The 25,057-nt window shown below is 37.4% G+C and overlaps 1 protein-coding gene across 1 annotated transcript in view; it reads right to left on the reverse strand.

Annotated features, from left to right (window-relative positions):
• Nucleotides 1–25,057, reverse strand: part of LOC150091185 (glucocorticoid-induced transcript 1 protein-like) — a 362,458-nt gene that overhangs the window by 163,874 nt on the left and 173,527 nt on the right. The window contains exon 4 of the mRNA XM_090382684.1: nt 18,912–19,001. Within this exon, the coding sequence (XP_090238810.1) occupies nt 18,912–19,001 (90 nt within the window). The remainder of the gene's footprint in view (nt 1–18,911; nt 19,002–25,057) is intronic.

Below are 25,057 nucleotides of genomic sequence, written 5' to 3' on the forward strand. Positions count from 1 at the left end.
AAGAAGCATGACCCCACCACCCCTTCTATCTTCCCTATCCATCCTAAATACATTATACATATCATTTTGAAGCTCATCATCCCCTACCTCTGGGTAGTACCACGTTTCTGTAAGCCCTATTATTTCAACATTACTTTCCCTAAGCGGCAGTTCGAACACTCATTTTATTGACAAAACTTCCAACATTACACTTATTTGGTCATATGCAGAGAAGTTTGGAGGACTAATTGACATGGATGAGCAATTAATAACACAAAATGAATCACTGCTGATTATATGATATGCTGATTTGGTGATTATTACTTTTTCTTGTAGCCTTTCTAACATGTTACAGAAAGCACTAATGTAGAAATTTCAGAAAAGTTCTAGTGCCAAAAGAGTTACATACAATACAATGATTTCCAATCTATCTGGAAAGTTAAAATTCCCTTAAGACATTCTGGATCAAATTACTTTGGCAGGGGCATCTTCATCCCACTAGAGGCCCCTGGATCAGAACCCTTTTGTAATTAATATTTCTAACTTCATATGTTGTTGTTTTTGCATTCAAAGTTTTTTTTTTTGGCACAAAGGCCTCCGGGCCATGTTGTACATTTGTGATTTACTTGTAATTACTTCCGTATTATGATGATTACAGAAGATTATCTAAATTTATGTATCTCAAGTAGTGAAACTTTGCATCATTACCAAGAATGTGTGATAACTTGAACAGTTCCCGCAAGTTGGATAGCGAGGTAAAATTGGATTTCCACTTACTTGACTGTAGTAGACATTTAGTGAGGATATGTTTGATTGTTAGTTGAGATTGGCAAAAGGTAAGCTGAGGAGAGTTCTTTCTCATAATCAAAAATAAACGAGTTGGGTAGGAATGACTGATGCAGCCTTGCCAGAATCATTTCTTCCCCCTGCTTTGCCTGAAACTAGATATTCACAGATGTGGTTATTTTTGGATCTGCAGGAGTATTATTAATTTGAGTTTGCCACAGTTGAGACAAGTGATTCCTACATACTGTTTTAATGATGAATTTATAATCAGTGTAGGGCACATTTTGGTGACAGGAAGGTCCGGTTTTGGGAGTTGTTGTTATGGAGGTTTGATGGTGCATAAGCTGCTTTGGCTATAATGCACCTATTCATTTATTTATTACATAAATAAATAAAGTTTCATAAAGTCAGAAATTATAAAAAAATTCAGTTTGCTTTAGGAAGTTGAAAAATTCAGGAATATTTGCATTGTCTCCAATGAGATTCTCTAATGTTACTGGTTTACCAAGACTAACAAGGGATAGCAGGGTTGAAGTTCTGTCTTGTTTATAGTAGGGGCAGTGAATGAGAATGTGTTTAATAGTCAGATTTATATTACAACATGGACACTGTAGCGGATCGTCCCCTGTGAGTAAATAAAGTTGGGTTAGATAAATATGACGTATTCATGCCCTTGAAAGGACTACTTCTTCTCGTCTTGATGTGGGACACTGGAGTGCCAAATTTTCGGATAATGTTTAAATTTAAACAGTTTATTATTAGTTTGAGAGTGCCATTTTGCTGTCCATTCTGACGGGCATGCAGCCTGAATGGTTCATACATAGTCTGATGGCGGAACAGGGATATTTGTTTAAATCTAAGGTAGTCGGATTTTTTGCAGCTTTACCAGCCAGTTCATTGCTCAGAATACCGGAATGTGCTGGAATCCAACAGAAGGTGACCAGTTAATGGCCTTCTTCAATCTGTAGTAATATGTTTCTTATTTCATCTAGAACAGGGTGAACTTTATCTGAGGAATTACATAAAGCACGAGTGAGCTGGGGGAATCAGTGTAAATAACAAATTTTAAAGAAAAGTCAGAACAGAGATTTTGTAAAACTAGTTTAATTGCATATAATTCAGCTGAGAAGATACTGAATTCAGATGGAAGGGATGCCAAATGCAGATGACCTTTAACTGGTGTCTCAACTGTATTTGGATGCTGTTTGGTGATAGAATCTGTTCTAAGAGCAAAAAGAGTGGCACTTAGTACTGATCCCTGTAGAATGCTTTCTTCCTGAATGAAAATTGCAGAGAGGGTAAGTTGGTATTGAACTTGAAACAACCTAATATGTAGGGAAGTTCTGAACAAATGTCGGAAGGTTGCCTTGTAGACCAAGAGAGTAAAGATCACTAAGTATGCCATGCTGCCAGGTGATGTCAAAAGCCTTCTCTATATCTATTGAAACCATTACTAGATTCACGTTTAACAAAGGCATTCCAAATGGCAAATTAGCCTAGACCATAAGATTTAAGTATGACCTATTTCAATGAAAGCCATGTTGATAGGGCTCATTAGATGTTCTGACTCAATTATCCAGAATGGACAATTTTTTCTGAGATTTTGCTGTGGCAGCTTGATAGAGATATTGGTCTATAGCTATGTGGGGGGGGGGGGGGTTTGGATCTTTTCCAGGCTTTAGGAATGCCAAAACGTTAGAGTGATGCCAAGAAGCTGGAAAAACATTTTTTTAAAAATATATGATTGTTAAAAACCAGGAGGAAGCGCAAAGCTTTGTCATCAAGATGTAGCATGACATAAATCCCATCTGGCCTGGCAGTACCACTGTGGACAGTTCTAATGATATGCAAAAATTTAGGGTATAGCAAAGGTTTGTTATATGGGAGAAGGCAGGCAGTTTGAAAGTTAATAGCATGCTTTTCTATAGTATGTTTAATTCGTTGGAATGAAGAGGCTGATTCTGCTGAGATTTCTGCAAAAGTATTGCCAAAGCATTAGTTATATTTAAGGGTCTTGATAGACCTTGCCCATTCCAGGAGAGAATTGGAGAAAATATGGTAGGAAACTTACCAGACAACTGTCTAATTTTTTTCCATACTATTTTGAGATCAGTGTTTCTGTTACAGCTTGAGGCAAAACGGATCCAGGATTCTTTTTTTGGCTTGCCTTTGTATGAAACGTGCTTTTGTCCTTACCTTCTTATAATTAATGAGGTTTGCTGTGGTTGGACATTGACGAAATAAATTCCAGGCTTTATTTTTTGCTTCCTTTGCCTTTGTGCATTCCTCATTCCACCAGTAATTATAGTGCTTTTTGCCCGGAGGATTTGATAAAGGTATTGTGTGTCTTTGGCCACTTTTAGGAGATGCAACGTGATGTAAGCTGTCACATTATCAATATGCTATAGGCAGATTTTTTCCCCATTAAGAGAGATTGGAGTCTGAATGTTGGCTAGGACAAATTTCCATTTCCTGCAGGATTTGGTTGAAGGAGTCTGTGCTATTAAAAAGTTGCATACAATTAAAAAGTGGTCGCTGTCCATGGGATCCTTTATAACATACCATTCTATGGTTGGGACCAGTACTGGAGAACAAACTGAGAGATCTATTGCTGAGGTGTGTCCATTTGGGAGCTGTACATGAGTGTGTGCACCAGTATTGAGTATTGTGAAGTTCTGTGCCTCTAGAAAGCTTTCAATGACTCGACCATATCTATCTAGTTTAGGATTGCTCCATAAGGGGTGGTGCCCATTAAAATCACCTAATATACAGAGAGGTGGAGGTATCTATGTGAAGAGATCTTCAAGATCTTTGAAAGAGTAAGTATGGTTTGGCGGCAGGTAGATCAAGCAGGTAGATTGTTACTGAAATATGAAGAGTTACATGAACAGCAACAGCTTCTATTTCAGTCTGAAGTGGAATATGTTTAGTTGGGATTGTTGAATTTACTAGGATTGCCACACCATCATGGGCAGCATTAGCTGTATTTTGATGTCTTTGATAAAGGCAATAACCGCCAAGGGCTGACAGCTGGTGAGTATGGGCTTGGCAAACCCAGGGTCCTGAGCTGGATATCATCATTCTTCTCTCTCTCTCTCTCTCTCTCTCTCTCTCTGGGTAAATTTTTTTTTTTTTGGCCAGTGCAGCATAAGCCTCGGGCTTCTTTGCACTATGTGACTAATAATAATAATGCTCATTTAAACCACAAATATGACAAATGGCATCACCTCTACATGCCTGCTGAGAATATCCATATTTCTGGCATTTAAAACAGTGAATGGGATTTGAGATGTAAGGCAGAATTCAACAGTTTAAATAGCCAGCTTTTACTGAGGATGACAAATCTGGGATAATAAAAGTTGAAATGATAGTCGGGTTGAAACCTTAAGATTTCCATCTTTTTTGGTCATTATACGTTTGGTGCTAATTACTTTTTGATTGCTCAAATTCTTGAACTAATTCCCCTCTGGTTACTGAAAGCAGGTCTCACTCTGTGATAACATCTTTCGAGGCATTTAAGGTATTGTGGGGAGTGACAGACACTGGCAACCCACCAAATGTCGTTGTTTTGAGCAGCCACTCAGAATGTTTTGAGTTGGTTGTTTCAATCAGGAGGTCTCTGCATTGTAGTTTTTTAACCATTTTTGGTGTTCCAGCTATGGATTCCAAATATCTACGGACAACAAAAGATAACGTTCCCACTGGTTGGGTTGAGAGGGAGTGTATCACCAGAAAGTTGGGCATGTCATTGCAATATGCTTCCATTCCAAGCCTTTTTGGTTGATTAGAATCATTAACATCGGACATTTCCAGTCTAGAGCTTGTAGGCTCTAATGGTAGAAACTTATTTAAGTCCATGTTTGCTCCTTTTAGCCCTAGGTGAGGGACTTTCTTCTTCCAGGTTACTGGCCCCACCATGTGGAGGCAGGAGCAGTGCCAACCAGTGACCAAACGATCAGGAGAAGAGAGAGCAATGCATTGCTTGCGAAGGTAGCAGTGACATTGCAAGCCAGTGTTGGGAGGTTTAAGCAGCATGATCTGCACAATCATTATCTGGAATGCCAAAACAACCAGGATCTAGCAGAAGGTGACCACATGGCTGAATGTTTGTTAGTGACATAATCTATATCAGATCTTTTCTTAAGGATGGGATGAGATCGAGAAAAAAGCAGACTTACTGGCAGTGACAGCACTAATGCATCTGTATACAAGATGTGGCAATAAAGTTCCTGGACTGGTGCAATAAAAAGAACACAAAGTGAAGGAGCTCTGATTGAATGCACATATTGCATCATTCTAAAATTTCTGAAAAGAGCCAGTGAAGGTTTCCAAAAAGATTATGCTCAGTTCAGGGATTACATTTTTCTTTATGTCTTCTACATTCTGAAATCTCTTTCCTTTGAGGGCAGTTTTCACCTTGGGAAAGAGGAAGAAGTCTGCTGGTGGCAGATCAGGAGATTAGGGTGGATAGTTGATCTGAACAATGCCATGTTTCGTCACCTAAATGTGCCTTATTCTGATTATTCATGCAATGGGCAAGAGTTTTTTTTTTTTTTTTTTTTTTGCAAAAAGTACCAACCTTTCTCTCAAAACTGTGGCCTCGCCCAGGAAATGCACTTTGAAGAATCTGTACGTAAAACACAGCATTGACTCTCTCTCCCTCCCTCTCTCTCTCTCGCCGCCTCTGTAGCCAGAAGCAGCAGTGCGTAGCACACACTTCTTGATCAGACTGGGGTTCGAGCCCATGACCACCAAATACGGATGCAGAAAGGTCAGGAAATGACCACCGCATATCCCTGGAGCAATATGGCCTTAGTTGCTAATGCTTCTAAAAAAAAACCAAATAACAATAATAAATCTCTCTCTCTCTCTCTCTCTCTCTCTCTCTCTCCCCCCCTCCCCCTTAAGGTATAAATTACTTTAGGTTCAAATTACTTCAGGTATAAATGAGTACATGATATTGCCAAGGGCTTTGTGTGTGCTCGAAGTAAAGTGTGAGATGAAATGCACTTTGAAGAATCTGTACGTAAAACACAGCATTGACTCTCTCTCTCTCTCTCTCTCTCTCTCTCTCTCTCTGCGCCTCTGTAGCCAGGTGGGCAGGAGCAGCAGTGCGTAGCACACGCTTCTTGATCAGACCGGGGTTTGAGCCCATGACCACCAAATACGGAGGATGCGGAAAGGTCAGGAAATGACCACTGCATATCCCTGGAGCAATATGGCCTTCGTTGCTAATGCTTCTGAAAAAAAAAAAAAAACAAATAGCAATAATAAATATCTCTCTCTCTCTCCTTAAGGTATAAATTACTTTAGGTTCAAATTACTTCACGTATAAATGAGTACATGATATTGCCAAGGGGGATGTCGTTGTGTGTGCTCGAAGTAAAGTGTGAGGATGTTAAGCGCCAACTCAACATTGTTATGAACCTTTATGAGAGCTTGAAGAACAGGATGGATGCCCTCAAAGAATTTAAATTGGGACTCATCAATCAACCCCACATCAACACTAGAGCTTGCACTTGATCATCAGGCAAGGTAGGGGCCCAGAAGAAAGATAAGGATTTAAATTACTTGTGAGAGTAAATTAAAATTTCTGATACCCTAAGTACTTCACTCACCACAAAGCCATAAGAAGGAATCCCCATTCATGAACTAGCAGGTACTGCATACGTGAATAGGATGCCAGGTTCACTTAGAGCATCATATCCACATTTCTAATAATGTCTTGGCCCTATCCAAGGACCAAATGGAAGGAGCCCTTCTTGGAATGCAGTTGACCCTAGCAGTAAGAACCACCTGCCAATTGATCCCAGTTGGGCCAGTGTGGAACCTCCTCGAAGCAAAGACAAAAGTGTCTTCTCAGGACTGGGCCACTCACCCACCAGATTCCAATGATATAACCTTGGAACCCCAGCAGCATCATTGGGAGCTTCCTTCATCACGTACAGGTGTCCACTTCAAGGAGAGTTTGTTGTGATATGAGAACTTGGACCATTGCATTATCAGCAGTTTAAATCCTGCTGATCACAAAATCAGATCAAAAGATAAGACAGCTCTGCACACATCCTATAAAGAAGGAAATGTCACTCTATTCTGAATGGATTCTTAAACACGAATGAGATTGTTCATAAAATGCCAGACTGCTTTTTTAATATTTCCAAATTATAAAATGTTGATTCTTTTTGTAAAATGTGCCAGATTTTAAAGAGTTTACTTAGAATCAATTTACTACCTTATAAAGCTTCAATGAGCATAGTATTTGATTCTTTGGCCTGAAAATTGCATCCACTTTATTAGAAAATTGCTAGTATTAAGTAAAGATATATTCCTTTCTATCTGTAATTAAAGCTTGGTCTTTTATGGGATTCACTGTAAAGTTTTCTAGCAATATAAAGGGAGCTGAGATTGTGCTTCCATTTATTTCTTGGGAGAAGAATGTTAGCAAGACAAGATGTTTGAAGGAAAATCGCAGCTTTGGTTTCTTTTGGATGGAATAAAGTGTGGGGGGGGCACCACCGCAGCCAGGTGGGCAGGAGCAGCAGTGCGTAGCACACGCTTCTTGATTAAACCGGGTTCCGAGCCCGTGACCACCAAATACGGAGGATGCAGAAAGGTTAGGGAATGACCACCACATATCCCCGGAGCAATATGGCCTTAGTTGCTAATGCTCCTAAAAACCAAACAACAACAACAACAACAACAGGTGTGTGTGTGTGTGTGTGTGTGTGTGTGTGTGTGTGTGTGTGTGTGTGTGTGTGTGTGTGTGTGTGTGTGTGTGTGTGTGCGCGCGCGCCAGAGTGGTCCCTAGGCATTTGCCCATCACCACCTAGAATTCCTGCAATAGTACAATTATCTGCAATCATCTGTAAAATGGGCCTGAAAAAGTGTAAAAGTCTATGAGTGCAGTATTAATACTAATATAATATTAATGTATTTTTGCTTATAATAGTATTGGCACATAATTAATATTTAAGTACACATTAAAATAAAATAAATATCCAAATTAGCATATCTAAATTTGTGAACCTAGAGGGTAAAATGCATAAAACTGGATAAGGAAAACAGAAATATATATGCATCATTTAAAATTGTTCACTGCTTTTGAATAATGGTCTCAGCAAAGCCCCTAATGAGAATGGGCCTATGCTCATGTGAATGAAACAGTGCAGTTTTTTTCCTCTCTCTTTTTTAAATATACATATATAGCTTGCTAATTTTTATATATATATATATATATAGCTTACTAATTGTGTATATAGTCATTATCTTACTAATTTCCTTCTTAAGGTCCACAGGTTAGGCACAGCATCTAATTTGGTTTGGCAGCCAACTTTGGATTAGATCGCAATGGCTGAAATTTGTTTCACATCATTTATGGTAAATTTGAACAAAAGCATTATCACATAATGAAAGAATTATATATATATATATATATATATATATATATATTCAGCACACAGTGAAATGCTAATGCGACTGCGCCATAAAAATAACCATACATAAAAACAAATTAAAAGCGGGAAATTCCCTTTTTCGACTCTACCACCTACACTGGACCACATTAAGGAAGTAGTTGTAGTATAACAATATAAAATGCTTACCCGTTGGGCTTTGTGTATTCTATCACAGTTGCTGAAGAGTATGTTAAAAAAATTAACTAATTAATAATTAATACTAGTTGAGCTAACAATATTTAAGAAAATTAATATAAAAAAAAAAAAAAAAATAGCAAAGCTGTGATAGATACAAACAGAAACGAGTAAGTATAAAAGCATTACATCGAATGGGCTGTTAATCCACTCAAAGCCCCCGATGAAGTAGGGGATTGACGGCCACGTGATGTAAAGCAAAAATGTATAAATATTATTAAATAGTTATAAAAATGTATAAATATTATTATATAGTTATAAAATAGTATTGAAAATTACCTATTGCTACAGATACATAAAAAATTTTTCATCAGTAATTATCATGAAAATTTCTTTAGCAATACGCAATAAGTTTCTAAATCCTAAATGTATAGGCCATGTGAATTTAAGATAACCGAGACTAGGCTAGCTTAAATACCAGTATTGTATTAACGCCAATACCTATATGTTAAAAAACAACAGTATTTAAGAAAATCGAACTATTGTAAACGTGTATATATATATATATATATAGAATTGAGTATATAAGAAATTAAATGAGGTATATTAAATAATTGTAATATGGTTTATAGACTAGGATACTGCATTTATTGCAGAAGGAACCCAGCAACCATAATGAATATATATAAAGGATAAATGAAAGGACTGGAGATGAGCATATGAACTATGAGAATACGAACTATCAACGTTTATTGGAACTATAGAAAACACGGGAAAAAAATTAAGCAAGTACTTATTGCTGTGTAACCCATAATTTCAATGTTGTCATCAGGGGGATCAACCATTGAAATCGCAAGAGATACAGAAATAAGTGGGCCTCTGTTTCTGACATGTTTGTTTGTTATTTGGTTTTTAGGAGCATTAGCAACTAAGGCCATATTGCTCCGGGATATGCAGTGGTCATTCCCTTACCTTTCCGCATCCTCCGTATTTGGTGGTGACGGGCTCGAACCCCCATCTAATCAAGAAGCGTATGCTATGCACTGCTGCTCCTTCCCACCTGGCTACGGAGGCGCCATTTTTTCTGACATGAAATATATGCACAGAACAAGGTGGTGGAGGTATAAAAATTTTGAAATTAGCAGTCAAAGAGATTAGATCTAAATAATGCATGGGAATGATGATCATATAATTCATGGCTGACCCAACAGAGGCAGAAAGCAAAAGGGCAAAGTTAAATGTCAAATGCAAAGGTAACTCACTGAATCTGACAAAGTATGCAGCCAAAATAAACTTTCTGAATCCGACAAAGTATGAAGCCAAAAGAGCTAATTAATTTTCTCTTCCATCCTGGGCAGTTCTTCTTCATATATTTAATTTGACTTTTCAACACATGGGGTCACTAAAGTATACAGCGCGCGTGTGTGTGTGTGTGTGTGTGTGTGTGTGTGTGTGTGTGTGTGTGTGTGTGTGTGTGTGTGTGTGTGTGTGTGTGTGTGTGTGTGTGTGTGTGTGTGTGTGTGTGTCTTCAAGAAGTTTCTTTTGGCTGCATACTTCATCAGATTCAGTGAATCTTTGTATTTGACATTTAACTTGCCTTTTTGTTTTCCGCCTCTGTTTGGTCAGCCATGAAATATACGATCACCATTCCTGTGCATTATTTAGGCCTAAATAATGATAATGCATGATAATGAAATTATGGGTTATACAGCAATAGGTACTTTCTTAATTTTTTCCCGAGTTTTCCATCGTTCCAATCACCATTGGTAGTTCATATTCTCTGCTCATCCCCAATCCTCTCATTTATCCTTTATATATATATAAGATAGGAGGGTATGCTTTTAGTGTGGAGAGAGAGAGAGAGAGAGAGAGAGAGAGAGAGAGAGAACAGCAGGTAGTGTAATCAACCAATGGGTTAGATAACATGGAAAAGTAGTCATAAAATAACACAATTCGAACCTGCAACACCAAAAAGTCAAAAATATTATATAATAAGTACTTAGTGCTGTACTTGAGATGATTTCAACGTCGTTAACGAGGGCCAGCCATCAAAATGTAAGGATTCTCTTTCTAACGTGAAATATACATAGCACGTGGTAAAAAGATACCACGTTTTTAGTTTATTGTTAATGTTCGGAAGCCAGGTTAATCGTAATGCTGACGTACATGTCATGGCTGACCCGACAGTTGCGGAGAAATGATAGATAATAAGAAATATAGGTAGTAAAAAATTACTAAAAATCATTGAAAGTTGAAATCATGAGTTGGAGCAGACAGCCAGGAATCGTACTTACTGATTCGCAAGCTGGAGAAGTGGAGACAGTCGTATGGTGTACTGCACGAGAGAAAGAATGCTACGTGCTTGTTTCAATGACTATATGGTATATAGAAGCGACCTCAGGCGTTGGAAAGCAGTAAGATGTACGGGGGTTCACACAGGGATTAAACACAATGAGGCCCCACATCCCAGGATAGGGGAGAAGGCATAACATACAAAATAGCGTGGAAGAGACACTGAATTTTGTATGAGACAAAGTCATACAAAGTCATATAGCAGTAAAATAGCATCTTGATATTGCTTTTGAAACCTAATCGCGCACAAGAAATAAAAGGTAGGGATTCGGAACAGTAAAAAGGAGTATGAGGATGAGAGGAATTAGTAGTGCTTGGGTAGTTCGGGGTCGCTAGCTCGTTCCTGTAGTAGGACCCTGAATGTAATTTCTGGGACTGTGTCTCATGTGTTTAAGTCAATAATGTTAATAATGGTGGAGTTAGACCATTAACGTTCTAACGTAGCCGAGTGGTCAGGAGCGGGAGTGCAGTAGCTCACGCTCTTTGAGTTAGACAGGGGTTCAAGCCCCTGACTGCTAAATACGGTCGATCTATCAACCCGCACTGGACCAGCATGGTAGATTATGGTCCATTTCTCTCAGCATGAATTGATGAGGAGGCTTCCATCCTGCATGGGTTGATAATGGCTGTAGTTTACCTTTTTTTTTTTTTTTTTTTTTAAGACCATTATATTACCATTTAGGTTTTACCATTCGTGATGAAAATATAATTACATATAATGACAATAAAAATAGTGAAAAATCGTAAAAAATACTCCTATGATAACCAATTGGTGGGCACAGGTTTTCCAGACTGTGAGACACCAAAAAGGTTAAGGGGATATTGGCTATACATTATTCACATAGCCTGGATGTAGAGGATGTCATTATGCCAATATGTGTCATATCAAGGGGTTGGTTAATTATATTCTTATATTTTAAGATTAGGAATGCTTTGTTGAAGTGGTAGTCCAATAGCTTGTTATATAGGGTTATTATATTATGCTTTATCAGCCAGTTACTGTTACATATGATGCCCTATTCTGATGCACTGTGAAAGAATAGTGCATCATATGATGCACTATTCTGATGCACTGTGAAAGAATGTTTGCTTGTACTTTTTTTGAGATATTACAGTGCCAGTGCGTATAGTTGACAACACTGAAATTGAAGGAGTCTTTTATTGTAGATGTTGATGGATGTTTGTAAGCCATTAATATTAATACTCAGATCTTGGTAATTTGCTGTATGGTTGTTATGATTGGTGTTTTCCAGAGTCAGTTCTGGAGGGCAAATGTTGGCAAACTGTTGTATGAAGTTTTTACAGTTTATTACCAGTAAGTCATCAATGTATCTGAACATTGATACATTGCAGTTGGTAATGCAGTTTCAGCATGGTATAAATAAAGGTTAGCCATGGCACAGCTGGCTGGACTACCCATTGGTGTACCTTTGGTCTGTAGGTAGATGGTTCTTCCATCAGTAATATAGTTGTTTGCAATAGAGGTTGGTTAAGCTGTTCCAAAAGTATTGCTGCATTATTTTTATTGAAAATATAATTTCAGTACAATGAATGGAATTTTTCATTGTACTAGTGTACAATGAAATAATTCATATAAAATATATTATAATAACATTAAAATTATTTGTCTATGGTAACTGAAATAAGATATATAATTATGACACTCAAATGATTTTAATTCCTGAGTGAATACTCCATTGATTGTTGTTCCATTACATGTAGTATTTACTAAAATATTTGACTTAATATCTAAATTGAAGGCATCTTTCATAAATTTACAAAACTTCTTTCCAGCCTCAGAATTTAATTCTAGATTGAAATCACCAGCGAGAACTATAAGTATACAATCCAGTGGCTCTTGCAATAATTTTCCACCTTCAATGGAATATGGCAATGACGAAAATAGGAATTTGCACAAAGGTCCACAAATGTCTCCAATTTCATCTGATATTGCTGTCCCATTGGTGCTATTATGTTGTGCAAAGATATGTGGTGTACTGATGATAGTTCAATCTTCACGTTGATATATCGCAACACTACCACTACTAATATCTGACCTTTTAAATTGAGTCACACATTGGAATGGTTTAAGTAATACAGTGGACCCCCGCCCAAACGTGTTCGGCAATAGCTGAGTGCTCCACATCCGCTAAGCGGACTGCTCTTTCGTGTTCGGAAAGCCGTTTTTTGAGCCGTCTCCCAGTTTCCCCAATGTAGCAGCTACTGCAATCGCGGCAAGAGACAGTAGACCAATCTGCTTTGTAGTACGGTGGATCGATGTTAAACCCGGTCTTCCAGAATTCCTTTGGATGGCTCTGTCTCCTGAAGATTTTTCAAAGCACCTCGCAAGCATCTTCTTTGTGTAAATTTTTTAAGTTGGCAATCACTTGCTGATCCATCGGCTGAAGCAGAGGGGTGGTATTGGGTGGGAGAAATTTGACAGTAATGAAGTTAAATTGCTCCTCCAGAGATCAGGCAAGTTGGGGATCATGACCTGGAGCATTATACAAAATTAACAGTACCTTTAAAGGAAGTTTAGTTTTTTTTTTTTTTTTTTCTAAGTAACCTTTGACTGAAGGACAAAACACTTCAAATACCCATTCATTGAAGAGGTGTCTTGTCACCCAGGCCTTCTTGTTACACTGCCAAAAGACACCCAACCTGCTTTTGATGACCTTTTGCTGTTTAAACACTCTGGGAGTTTCTGAGTGGTAACCCAACATTGGCTTAAGTTTAAAATCATCACCACAGGTATTTGACCCTAATAGCAGAGTAAGCCTATCCTTCATAGGCTTATGACCAGACAACAAGGCCTATTCTTTTGGGATGTATGTTCGCCTAGGCATCCTTTTCCAAAAGAGGCCAGTTTCGTCTGTATTAAGGACTTGTTGAGGAAGGTAACCCTCCTTCTCAATGAGCTCTTGAAACTCCACCTTAAAGTTTTCAAATGCTTTCTGATCAGCACTGCATGCCTTATGACACTTTTAATGTCAGACCTTTTTCTAAAACAGTCAAACCAGCCTTCGCTGGCTTTAAAGTCCCCATATCGCATATCACTAGCTGAAGGTGTTTTAAGTCCTCAAAAATCTGCTTTGCATGTTCACAAATGTATTGTCCAGGAACTGTATCACCCTTCATTTGTTTTTCTTTTATCCACAGCAACAAAATCCTTTCCATTTCTACAATCAGTTCTCTGCCTTTTTGGACTGTGTTAGATTCATCACTTTTAACTTTTTTAAGGTTTCTTTTTGTTTCACTATGGTAGAAATGGTTGACTGTGAAAAACCATATTCCCACACCAATAAACTAATTTTAGCACCATCACCATGTTTTTTCATTATTTCTTGTTTAATTTTAACTGAATTTTTTTCTTACTGTGCTCTTTAGGGGCCATATTATGCAATGTTGTATGTTCAAGAATTCTATACATTAAATTTATGGAAAGTAAGCACAAAAAAATTATTTTAACTAAAGGATATGAAAACAAAACACGTGCCCAACATGTTTACAAATGCTGCTATTGGCTGAGACAAAGGACCACATGGTCTGGTCAGAGACAATCGCAAGCCATTGTAGAGCGAAATAAGTAGGCACCAGTGATCACTGGTTAGTAGAATCAGCCGCTCAAATCATTAAAATGCACTACACTTTCACTGTTTATTGCTGTTTTTTTTTTATAAGAATGAATTTTGAACGCATTTGTGATATTTTTCTAAAGCATGTTTCTGGAGGTCAAGACCATAAAACAATAAAACCAATTTGCACTTTACAGTTTATTGTGCTTTTCTATTAGCACACGCTATTATAAACGGGTAGTAAACTAGATTACTGCATTTGCGATAATACCCATAACTGGAATTCTGCGGGTTTTTACATTACAGTATTATGGTGAAATGTGTTTCCCCTTCATTAATTAAAATTAATTAAAATAGATGACAATATCCCGTGCTTACTACATATCGTATAGTGAAGGGTATTTTATTATGGAGAGTCCATCATAAAGTGATTTGATCGTATAGTGAACCCATCGTAAGCAGGGGTCCACAGTATATGTTCATCATTAACCAACCAAGTTTTACTTAATATCAATATTTTGGATTGCTGTAAGATTGTCCATTTCCATATCTCGAACATGGGCCCGTAAGCTTTGTATGTTTATTGATGATATAAATATACCACTTTGTATGAAATCTTGCAGTTCATCCTGTAGAGATGGTAGCTCATTATTTTTCAAGCGATCTAGTTCAGCACAAAGTTCTATATCACTAGTAGCTTTGCCGTGGTGAAATGTGAAATCGTCGTAGGGATTTGTAATATACAAACCTTGCAATGATAACATCACATATACAAGTTGCTGTTGATGATCTTTCTCATAATTATATAAAACTTATGTGTAGTCAAAGCACAACAGATACTAAAGGAAATTGGTACGTCTACATGTTAATTTCCTATTGTTCTTGAATGGAATCATAGCTGGTCGTTTTATAATAGGTATGGATCGACTAGGTAAATGTTTATCTTTCACTTATTGTTTATAACGAGATTGAAGGTTATGTCCTATTTTTGACTCAGGAAATTTCATCCATACTCGTTTAACTGTTTCGTTGTCCTCAAATTCGAAATATACTAACGTACCAATTGCACCGCTTACCAATCCAATGACCACATCTATATTTGTAGTATCGTGTATGGTTTTCCTTTCAATAATGGTAGAATGTATGGAACTCCTGCAGTTTCAGTTACTGACATTTTATGAATGAGTACTTTCATGACATGTATTACACATACAAGAAGTACTCACTTCTTGTAAATGAAATTTATTTTGAAGTAATTCATACGAAGTTGTTGGAAATGGTTTCAAATCTAATTGAAACCACAAACAATCAGAAACATTACAACTAAATCCAACTAGGTTTTTGTACACTAGTTTTTCAAACTCACTGTCGGCTCAAGTAGACACTATAGGAATGTAATCAGAAATCTTATTATTAGCCATTTCTAATTTCGTTTTTTTTTTTTTTTTGCTGGAGTTTTAGATTCCTGATAAACATGAATAAAATACGTATTTTATTCGTAAAAAATTTATTATATTAAATAAAATAGTCGTAATAAAATACTTAGTATTTTATAATACATAAGTATAAATTATAATACGTAAGTCGTAATAAAATGCTTACGTATTTTATTACGACTATTACGTAATAAAATATTGCTACTGCTTTTGCTTCTATCGTAAGCAAACTTGTTTTTTGTTTGATTTTCTATCCAAACAGATGACAGCCGTTCCATCTCTTCCAATTCTTTGTGTCTTAATCTAATGGATTTTAATTACATTTTGAGTTGTTCCTGCTATGAAAGTTGTTTTTATTTTCTACGCATTCTTTGTAATTCTCGGCGTTGCCTCATTTAGGTCTGTAGCACGTGCAATATCACATGGTCTTTCATTTCGCTCAAAGCGTTTCACAATTTCATATTTTTTTTCCTTATCGACAGAGGCGGACTGGCCATAAGCCTTACCCGGGAAATCCCGGTGTGATTTTGGCCATAAACCGTAGTATGAGGCCACTATAAATTTTCCCGGGTAAGAATTTTTGACCCAGTCCGCCTCTATCGATATTGCGTTTTTTTTCTCTCTCTCTGAATCTGCAGTGTCTTCACCAGGACGCTTCCTTTTCACACCTTTTAAGTATTTTACTAATTTTTAGGGAATAAAGCGCAATTACAAAACGAGGAGGCACGGTTAATACACATAAACAAAGCTGCGCACATGTAGCAACTGAATAAACAACACCATAAAGGCAGAGATACACTATTAACACCACATTTCTAGGGGTTACTACCATAAAACAATAAAAACAATTTCCAGTTGCATTTCTGCTAGTGGAATCTGTTATAAACTGGTAGTAAACTCGATCTAATTGCATTTGCAATTATACCGATAGCTGGAATTGTGTTGGTTTTTACGTTATTATGGTGAAATGTGTTTCCCCTTCACTGATATAAAACACATAAATACATTTTCAGAATCTTCTTCATTCCTATCGTGTTGCGTTCGGTTGGGGTGATTCCGCGTTCGACTGCCATTTCTTGTAAACACAAAGGCGAATCGTGCATAAGCGAATTCGGTTCATGTTATATAAGATAACGTTCTCCTATTTATAAATCGTGTATGATCGAATTCGTGTAATGTAAACACGTGTTATACGAGGACCGACTGTACTTCTAGTATTGCAATTATGGTCGATGAAAACGAACACAATATTGTAACACCTCAAAATGAGGATGCGTAATCGCAGCCTTTTGTTCCCCAAAAATCCAAAGTGAAAAAACAGGAACCAACTAATAAAAGACTAAAGCAAAAGTATAATGACAGTTATTTTAATTTCGGCTTTATTTCCAACAGAAGCTTTTGGCTTTGGTTGGAAATAAAGATAAGATGCTCCTGATGCACAGTGCATCAGAAGCATCTTTATAAATGTATTTTTATTTATATTTTTATCAGGAGCATCTTAATAACACAAGTTCCATGACTAAAAAAGTTTGGGAAGCACTGTACTAGAGGAATCACAACCCCGAACTGCCCAAGAACTACCTTTGTCACTCTTCTTCATGCATCCATTTAACTTCGTTTAACTATTTTGACTTCCTTCTTGAGTGCAATTAGGTTTTCAAAAGCAATCAAGATGCTATTTTCTACTATATTTACCATTTTCGCCTTACACTAAGTTCAGTATCTATATCATACTACTTTTACAGTCAATTCTCTAAGCTTTCTTGGGATGCATGTTACACACATTTAATCCGTTCGCATCCAATAATAATTCCTACTTTTTATTGTTTCCAACACATGAGGATGCTTCACCTCCACATATAAGCTACCTTAAGAGTGGTAAACTTATCTTTCTTATTTTCCAAAGCTGCATGTTGGCTTACGCCTCATGGTACACATTCCAGCATCGGCATGGAATGTTAGTAAGTACCACTTTGACCCATTGATTTATTTTAACTTAATTTCATTCATTCTTTCTTCAAAGTTAATCATTTTCATTTCCTTCTTGATTCATAAATTATTTCCTTATTTTCTTGCTCTGTAAAGTATTTTTACGCTGGTTATTACTTTTTTTCTCCGCCTCCGTTGGGTCAGTCATGAGATATACATCAGCTATTATACACTTTCCTCACTTTGTTAATTTCTTAAAATTCTCTACAATTTACTATGTTCTGAGTATATCTTGTGTTCAAAACAGAGGCCTTACTTATTTCTTGTACTTCCCTGATTTTGGCAGCTGACTCCTGAAGAAAACATCAAAATCATTACAATTGCAAAACTAAGTACTTTCACTAAACTTATTTCACAATATTTTCTTTACAGGTACTGACGTGCATTTTTACTATGGGTTCGACAGATCGCTCCTTAGACTATACTTTACCCCATACTCAAAGTCTATATTATTAACAACATTCCTTATACTTTCTGGGTTGTTTCTACTTTATGTAGAAAATATATATATTTTCCAATATATATATATATATATATATATATATATTGGAAAACTGGAAAAATCAGAAATCATCATCTTCAAATGATATTTTTCCCAATCCCATTCTCAATACAAAGCAATGCAATGAGAGAATCTTATATAACATTAGTGCCCCGTATGGTTTTAATTGAATTTTATCTTTGATTTCATTTCCAAGATGCCGAAATGCATTCTTGGCACAACGTAAATGATTAGTGTAAAAAGATGCATTTGTAATGGTATTAAATTCCACCACTTAAAACACTTTTTAATTTGCAAAAACAAAAGATAAGAATATTACCATTACTTACCATTTTACTATCCATAAAAATTTATTCAAGAGAATTTTGATCACGCATCTACCGAAAGAAATTGATATATCTACTGATACTAATTTTTTTCCTGTAAAAATATACTAAGATAGTAAAGCCCCTTTCAGCATATTAATGCGTAAAAATTCAATGACTCAGACTCATTAAACCTGTACTGATGATCTCAGAGACTCATTAAAGCTGAACATAACAGCTAAAAAGCTGTTATGTACAACTAAAACAAAAAATATAATAATAATAATAATAAACAAATAAATGTAGAAAGCATGACAGCTCCATCTGTAATTATCAATCAGAATGTTGCTAATTTAAAAAATTGAAAAATAATAAAATAGCGTTAAAAAAGAAGTTACCTTCATTTCCAACTGATCACTACTGCCTACAGGGGTCTTTTTCTTCTCATACCCTTTCTTCTTATCTGCTTCTTCCCATTCTTCTGGTGTCTGAAATTTATTAGATTTATATAAATGAGACAATTGGGTGGCAGTGGCTATTATATTTATATAAATGAGATAATTGGGTGGCAGTGGGCAGGCACTGTGATCGTTGCCATCTAGTGGCAGAAATCATAGTGTATTAATGTGGAATTTAATTAAAGACATAACTACTGTCAATGATAAAGGGAAAGGCTTTTGCTTTTGTAAGGGGGTCTCGATGAGTTCTTAAATATGCAGTGCGTCTCGAAGAGTTCTTAAATACCATGCAGTGGGACCAACTGATGATGTTACCAACAGCAAATTCTAAATGGGAAGTAATCAAAGAAGCTACTAGGCTTTTCATACCAAAGACAAAATACTGTTCAAAGCTTAGACCTAAATGGATGTCAGATGAATTATTGAGACATGTTGCAGAGAAGAAAAGTGCATGGGACACAAATTATCAGGTAATACAGAAACCTATAGTAGATAAATAAATTAGTCTGCAATCAAGTCACAAAGGAGGTTAGGCAAGCTAAGGCAGATTAAATGCTGATGACCTTGCTCAGGTTGCAGATAAACCAAATAGGTATTTTGCATCTACATTCACACATGAATGTAGAACACTCTGAGAAGTTTATCAAACTCTAATCAGGAGCTAAATGATTGTATTTTAACTGAACGGAAAGTGAAGGAGAAATCATTGAAGATGGACATAAAAAAAGGCATCTGGGGTGGGTGGAATCTATCCAATTATATTAAGGGAGGCAGCAAAGCAGGTAAGCAAACCCTTAGCAATAACTATGAGAGCATCCTTGGATCCAAGGGAAGTCCCTATGGATTGGAGATGTGCAAATGTATCCCCAGTTCATATAGGGGGATAAAAAGGTAACATGAGAAATTACAGACCTGTTACCTTAACATCCGTTCCAGGGAAAATAATGGAATCACTGGTTGAAGAAGTAATACAGGACCATCTGCACAAGCATACAATTATATTGCAATCACAGCATGGATTTGTTAAGGGGGCAGTATTGTCTAACCAATCTGATAGATTATTATTATGCAGTGACCAAGGAACTGGATGCAAAAAATAATTTTGCATCCAGTGTGAGTAAAACATTTGTATGAATAAAACTTCATATATTTCAGGCAGTATTTTGATACTGTTGTACATAAAAGACTGCTGTACAAACTGGAGCAAAGTGGCATTAAGGACAAGATACTGCTATGGATAAAGGGATGATTAAGTGGAAGAAGACAGTGGTTATCAATGAGCACTGCTCTTCATGGAATAATATTATTAGTGGAGTTCCCCAGGGTTCAGTGCTGGGTCCATTGCTGTTTTCAATATTTATCAATGATACTGATGAAGGTACATCAGGCTTAATATTTTCAGATGATAGAAATTTTGGGTAGATTAGCTGAGAAACAGCAGTTGTGAAGTTTAACATTGACAAATGCAAGGTACTGCATATGGGTAGCAGTAACCTCAGCAGTAACTAAGGTAGTGGAAAATGAAAAAAGACCTGGTGGGTAAGTGTGCAGTTAGGCACAAAATTCTCTGAGCAGTGCAGACATGTGCTAGAACAGCTGATGGAGTTTTGTCAGTAATATACAGAAACTTTGCTAGTAGAGATAAGGATGTCTTTATCCCTTTGTATAAGACCATGATTAGGCCGCATCTTGAGTACTGTATACAGGTCTGGATGCCTCACTTTAGGAAGAATGTAGATCTGCTGCAACGGGTTCGGAGAAAGGCAACCAGACTGGTGAAGGGAACAAAATGGTGCTGTTACCTAGAAAGGCTTCAGTTCTACAAACTGCAGTGTCTCAAGACTAGGCACTCAAGACTAGGGGGGGGGGGCTTCAGTAGATAACATCTGAAATTTCTTGTAAATATTAAATGCTGATATTAAGGCAGTGTTTGAAAAACATTGCCTTAAGAGTATTTGCAGCTGCAGATCCAACATGCTCTAGGACCACTGAAGGGTACGATGGATATTTTCCTTCATTTCCGTTGTTCAAACTACCATGGAGCCAGTAGACTGGGATAAAGCACATCCAAGATTCTGTTTGGTTCTAACATCAAATATAGTGTTCACAGTTTCACCAAGTTTGGAAATGTAGATGTTCTGGGAATTGCAAATACTGCTGCTGCATGGCCAATACTTTCTGTAATATAGTCACTGTCTGGCTCCTGGCTGACTCACAATGCAAACTGTGCCAGCTTTTCGAAGATATTCAGGTCAGCCTTACTGTTATCACAGTAGAAATTTGACTGACTTCCACTATGATATCCTTGACGATTAATATGGTCTTTTCTCATGTCAAAGATGTCACAGAGAAGTGATATTTGATCTAACTAAGACTTTCACTACCATAGGAGTACCATCAACTTCCCAAATGAACAGAGAGAGAGAGAGAGAGAGAGAGAGAGAGAGAGAGCAGATAAAAATAATCAATGGCAGAAAACATACACGTAGGCATGTGAAAAAAAAATCAAGTTCTTCCTGTAAATGTTAATTCTAGGTGGCAAATATTCAGAACATGAAAATAAACCCTACAAAGAAGTGAATGGCAACCAATTTTACAGTGGTGGTAAGAGGGACTGTGTGTGTGTGTGGGGGGGGGGGGTACATATAAGGCCAAAATTCTGCAAAGTATGGTTTTTGTTTGCCCTTAAATACATCCATACCAACAGAAGTAAATTGCCATGTGCTTATGAGCAGGGCTTGATGTCATCTGCATTACATCAGAATCCATGGCAGTTCCACTGCATGAATATCATTATCATTATCTGGGCTCTGTAGATCTATCATATCAGTTTGCAGCTTCCAAATAGCTGAGGCTTAGTTTTCCCAGCTTTGCGCTAAGAAAACGAAATCTCTTTTAGCAAAGTACGGATGATGTCCAGTGCCCATTCCTTTCTCCTCAAATTGTTCCAATAATATTATGATATCATGTTAACAACTATGTCTCTATATGCATTTTAGCATTAGCAGAGGCACTCGATGCAAGAAAGCAAGCTTATGCAGCATCAGCCAAGAAAAAAGCTCTGATTTCACCCCTCCATTCGTTCCAAATACCTGTCCAGCTCAGCCTTTTAGGCTATCAACTTCCACAACAAAAGATGGAAGTCTGTTCCAATAATCAACCACCTGCTGGCTAAAGGCAAACTTCCTCACATCTATCTTATAACTGTCTTTCCTCAATTTGAATTTCTGGATTTCCTTTTCTTCCTTCCAGTATGCAAGGTACTCACCCTGGCACAAACCGACTTTGGTGCAGAGCTGATCCCACAGCATTTATCATCACATGAAGCAAAAGGGAAAAATAGTAAGCCAGATGAGAATCCAATACTTTTAACATTTAAAGCATCTTAACAAGTTTGGAACCTATAGCCTTATTCTGCAGTGCATATGGCCAGTTAGGAGATGAAATGAAATTAAATGTTAGGATGAGATTTCTAGTTGGCACTATATTTCTATCGCAGCAAACAGATATTCATTTTACTGTGTTACTCCTTTGTTTTTAACTCAGAGAAGATTTCCTCCTCCTCAGAGACTTCAAGGAAATCCCATTTATTTATTACATCACATAAGGAATTCAATGGCTTATGGGGTCACCATAAACTGATATCCCCCTCACCATAGCAGTAGCTCCGAGGAGCTGCTTTGAATGCACACCACTTTTTATCTCGACTAACAAATCGCCTGATCATAAACAATTTTGAGAACTTTTTTGTGAAAAAAGTTACCATATTTTCCTTATTGCTTGTTCATTTGTCAAGTGGATAATCAGGAACCTAGGGACTGGACCTCTTTGCTGAAGCAATGATATCAATTCTTCAATAAAACGTTCACATTGTTGGAATCCCAAAAGAAAGAATTATTATCGGGATCTATACCTGAGCTCTCCACCCCAGCAGCCCAAAAGGACACCCAGGCACCATATCCACAACTCTGCCAGCCTAAATCCTGTCTCTCAGACCATGAGGGCAGGCAGGGGCATGGCACTGACACAGTTGACACTTGCAGGGGAACCTGCTAGCTGATTAATCCTGAGTGAATTATTCCCAACCATCTTGTCAAAGCAGAGCCAAAGTGGTGTGTAGAGCTGACCCCTTCAACCACTAGAATCTCTGATCAGGAGTTAATTAGCATTTATTTATTTAACTATCTGTGAAGTGGCTAGTGAAACTGTTATTTTTCATGGGACATATCAATCAATTTTAACAAGATTCAGAAATGCAATGCATTTCAGCTCGCATCCTCAATAACGATCTCAGAGAGCGAAGGATTCGATCTTGCATGTCAAAATATTTATTAACATGCTGCTGCTGCTGACCCCACTTTTTCTTCCATCATTACTAGAGAAAAATCATGAGTGTAAGGAATAAACGAGAAAATCAAGGCATAGTCCTCTCAATGGAAGGCTCCATCTTTTCCACGGCCAAAAAAAAAGCAAGGCAATTTTGATCAAATGTGAAGATCAGGCTTATATTTTTTGTCACACAGGATATTGTTCATTATGAATTTGTCCTGTATATCAAGAATACGACAAAACAATTTTACAGTGACTGCGCAATGCTGTTCATAGAAAACAGCCAGAAAAGTGGGCTTTGGAAAAGTTGCATTTGCATCATGACAACACTCCCCCTTGTTACTGGTGCTTTCCTTTCAAGAATTGCTTGCAGAGCACTCCATCACTGTGTGGTCCCCTCTCTGCCATATTTAGCTTTGTCTTCCCCACAACCTTATAGCCCCATTGAAAGGCCATAATGTGCCAAATCAAAAATAAAGCTAATACAAAAGTATTGGTTAGCCTACCATGTCAAAAAGGTATATATGACGCTACGGTAAAACGTTATAAAAAAGTATAAAAATATAAACTTAAATCTTTGTATATGAATTGATCGATTGTAAAAAGTTAAAAACATCAGACATATTGTCTCTGTCACCTAAAATCTGACAGTGTAAATGGTGAAGCCAGATTATTAAAAGTGCTAAAAGTGCCAAGGTTTAGGAAATAGTGTAAACCGGCTGGATATTTTTGGATTGCAATTGCAGCTGCATGGACAATATTTTCTGTGACATACGCAACTGCATCCTTGATGGGCTGTTATTGTTGTTGTTGTTATTTGATTTTTAGGAGCATTAGCAACTGAAGCCATATTGCTCTGGGGATATGCAGTGGTCATTCCCTGACCTATCTGCATCCTCCGTATTTGGTGGTCACGGGCTCAAACCTCGGTCTAACCTTGATGGTCTCCTGATGGACAGTAGCGATATCAAGATTTGCCAGATATTGAAAGGCATTCCAGTCAGCCTGATCAATCTTCCACCGGGGTAAACTGAATGGCTGACACGGTCTACCACAGTTAGGGTGGTTATCACATGGAAGTGATTGCTTCCATATGGGTCCACCTCCCAAGTAAGTGAAGGAAGGAGAGAACGAAGCAGATAAAAAGAGATCAATGGCAGAGAACATACAGGTAGGCATGTGGAAGGTGTTTGTTCCCACATTTAGGAGGGAGAGGTCATTGTCAGTGAGCACATGCTCTATGACTTGTCCCTTTCCATTGATGTTAGCACTACCCCATAGTGTTATGTCCATTAAAATCCCCAAGAAATAAAGGGGGAGGCAATTGCATGACGAGATCACCAAGGTTTTCCTGGAAGATGTCAATACCAGCTGGCAAATAGACTGAGCAGACTATTAATAAGAACCCCACTGTAAGGCGAATTGCTACAGCCTCTATGCTAGTTGAAAGTTGCAAAGGCTGAAAGGGAATCGGTTGCTCACGAGGATTGAAACTCTTCCATGAGTAAGACCATCCACAATTCTCTCCTTACGAATGATGATAATGTTATACATGGTGGGGTCATCATTTGCCTTTAAATGTTGGATTGTGCTTTTGCAGGAATGCCTTGATGTCATCAGCATTTTGCAGGAATCCAAGACAATTCTACTGTAGGAATTTAGCCATTATTTTGGCTTGGTGCATCCGTCAGGCGGCTTCAGAGATGCTGAAGACTTACTTTTGTCAGTCTTGGATTTATCTTTTTTGGGGAAGTATG

This window comes from Mastigoproctus giganteus, chromosome 1 (assembly GCF_048544385.1).
Source record: "Mastigoproctus giganteus isolate SK-2022 chromosome 1, ASM4854438v1, whole genome shotgun sequence".
NCBI classification, from domain to species: domain Eukaryota; kingdom Metazoa; phylum Arthropoda; class Arachnida; order Uropygi; family Thelyphonidae; genus Mastigoproctus; species Mastigoproctus giganteus.